The following is a 2,971-nucleotide window of genomic DNA, read 5'->3' as shown; positions in this document are numbered from 1 at the left end:
TCCGAACGGAGTACCGCATCGATCTCGATAGCTGCAGTCATGGATGGAGGTCAAAAAGGAAATCAACCAAGAGTTTTCTGTAAAATCTGATGGCACTATATATATATATATATAATTCACCCTTAAAAAAAATATATATATATATATAAGAATTTCGCAGATGTTAAAAAATGACATTTATCAGAAAATCGCTATTACACACTAATATAAAGGTATATAGAAAATATAGCTGTTCAAATTTATTTCACAATTATGGTTGCTGTTTTTGGTCGCCTTAGGTAGCGCCTATTGAAGAAGCTACGTCTCTTCCATTGCCATTTGCATTCTACACTGAGCTCTGACGTTGCGTGCACGTAGTCCAGCTTTTTCACTGGGGTCAGCTGCCTTGCTGTAACAGCGGAGCATTCATATGATGAACTATTGCATGATCAGTTTGACAGTCCTATGTTAGTCCTGCTCGCAAACACACACATCACGATGTGTGCCAGGTCTCGATATAGTTTCCCATGCTCTGTTGTTAGGGGGTATGCGTGATCCCCTGATGATGAAGCTCTGCGCCGGGTGACGCGGTCATCAAGTTAGTTGTCGACGTTATTACAGCTGTATCAAGTTAGCACTGATTCTAATTAATGCTACTTAGTTTTCGCCATTGATTTTATTGTCATCAGGGTGGTCGGCAAGGAGACTTCGCTAGAGGCGTGCCCTCGGCGCTTACTGAAATAGCAGCTTCACAATGCTCTTGCTGTTTAGCACAGACGAACAGCTTCTAGCTGTATAATCGTTGTATCATCAACGGCCTGCATAGGCACAAGCACTAGCTCCAGCAACGCCGACCAACGACTGCGAATGGGTCTCCCAGCCCCTGCTCCCCCCGCTACCACGGCATGATGACCGTCCGTATGTGTCGCCTCTGGTACACAATCAGCGATCAACAACAGCAACAGCAGCAGCAGCAGCAGCAGCAGCAGCGGCAATACACTATACGGGACAGCAAGCTTACCACCTTGCCACCAGTAGCACCAGCGTCGTCGACCATCACCAGCCGCCAACCAACGAAGGTGTCGTTACGATCGCGAGCAGATTGCCCCCACCCTCCATTGCCACTGCCACCCGCGCCCGCTGCTCACCATCGCCGCGACCATCAGATCCCAGCGCGTATTTAAACCCTCTGGTTCACGAGCAGAGTCAGCAAGCGGCAAGAGTCAGCTCTTGCAGCGGAGCTAAACAACAGTGAACAACAACAACATGAATCCCCTGGTGTCTATGGTTCTTCTGGCTAGCGTAGCTGCCGTTTACGGAGGCTTCTCCGGGGGCGGCGGTGGAGGGTATGGAGGAGGTGGAGGCGGAGGTAGCTGGCAGGCCGGAGGAGGCGGAGGTGGCCATGGCGGTGGCGGTGAACAGAAGATCCTAATCATTAAGGGTGGGGGAGGCGGCGGTGGTGGACAAACTGGCGGTTCCCTCACCGTTGCCGGACCTACCCACGTGATTAAGACGGTGCACCAGGTGCGCACCATCGATAACGGCGGGCAGATTCTGTCGAAGTCCGGCGGAGGTGGCGCGGGAGGCCAAGCTAAGGTGCTCATCGCTAAGGTCGCCGGAACCGCCCAGATTCAGCAGGGAGGCGGAGGCCACGGAGGCGGAGGCCACGGAGGTGCTGGATGGCAGGCTGGAGGCGGAGGTGGAGGCGGTGGATGGCAGGTCGGAGGCGGCGGCGGCGGCGGCGGATGGTAGGCGAGTGCGGGAAGAAACGGTGACAGCGAAAGGAAAACAGCGGCGGTGGCGGCAGCAGCAGGAAAGAAGGACGCGGAAAATTTAAATGCGAAGATGTTAAGACTAAGTGATGCGTAGCGAGTTAACAACCAGAAAATGATTGGTGCGCGACTCGAGAAGAAGTTCGAAGGCGAGGAAATACCGATAACATCGAGTAGTGACAGCCTTCAAGAGTGGCTCACGCTGACAGGCAAGAAGAAGACGATTCTCTCTTCATTGACATGTTCGTCGGTTCTTCGTTGTCGTCTGCTTTTGTAGGGATACGCTCGTTACAAACAGCTCGGAGGTACAGAGAGCCATGTCGGAGCCAAACAGAAAAGATATGTTTCGTCTTCGTGTACATTAAAATTAAGATCTTCCCGTTTCTCATCGCGTTGGACTATCATTATCTACTCTTTACTAGAGGCGAGCGTCGATCTTCGCTCTTAATTATACAATCATAGCAGCAATGACATCAATGTGCTGCTTCGTGGCTGCCGCTTAACTTCGGTTGGAAGGTATGAGAAGAGGAACTGGAAGTCGGCGAACACCCCTGTTGCATCGCCAATACATCGATATTAAAAACAATTCCAGTTAACTAATCGTTATGACGCCAAAAGACACCCCAAAAACAAATCTATAAAGAACGGTTGTCGCGACAACAGCACCCCGTGTGATGCCGACAATTGTTATGTACAAGTGTATTTTATGTAAATAAACTGTACGCCCCGCTTTTTGCTAGTACAATTATGCTCCGGTTACTTCTTTCTTATATATATACACGTATATATATGTGCATTGATAGTGCTAATATGAACTGGCCCCCAATCGGGACCTTCATCGCGATGCTAGGTTTTGCTTCGATCGACTATTCATGAACATAAACGATATGTGTCGTAAGTTGGACTATAGTGTCCCGGATTCAGGATACTGTGTAGAGTAGTTAAGGACGAATACATGATATTTCTATTAGTGTAGAATATTAGAGCCGTGATAAAGGTGGGCAGCCATGTGAGTACTTCGTTTGTTTTGGACATCGATACGATGGGGAACGATAAACTATTGAAGAACCAGGCGTCAATATCATCCAGTAGCGTAGTCAGATTGTGTCCAAATACATTTTGTCATTCACCAGAACATCGTATATAAATAGTTCCACGGCATCAGCGCCGTCTGATGACAAAAATAACCAAGGTTCGGGGCATCTGTAAGATATATCATA

At 48.9% G+C, this 2,971-nt stretch overlaps 1 protein-coding gene across 1 annotated transcript; it reads left to right on the top strand.

Annotated features, from left to right (window-relative positions):
- The first annotated feature begins 1,245 nt into the window (after positions 1 to 1,245).
- LOC111244400 (uncharacterized) lies at positions 1,246 to 2,499 on the top strand. Its single transcript, XM_022791467.2, has one exon. The coding sequence runs from the start codon at positions 1,246 to 1,248 to the stop codon at positions 1,729 to 1,731; it is 486 nt and encodes a 161-aa protein (XP_022647202.1). The 3' UTR covers positions 1,732 to 2,499.
- The last annotated feature ends 472 nt before the right edge of the window (positions 2,500 to 2,971 follow it).

Source organism: Varroa destructor, unplaced genomic scaffold, assembly GCF_002443255.2.
Source record: "Varroa destructor unplaced genomic scaffold, Vdes_3.0 BEIS01000002.1, whole genome shotgun sequence".
Taxonomy (NCBI): Eukaryota; Metazoa; Arthropoda; class Arachnida; order Mesostigmata; family Varroidae; genus Varroa; species Varroa destructor.
This window is presented reverse-complemented; position numbering and strand designations above follow the sequence as displayed.

What these genes read in the sequence shown, in the direction of transcription:
- LOC111244400 (XM_022791467.2), top strand. Translation starts at nt 1,246, where the DNA reads ATGAATCCCCTGGTGTCTATGGTTCTTCTGGCTAGCGTAGCTGCCGTT.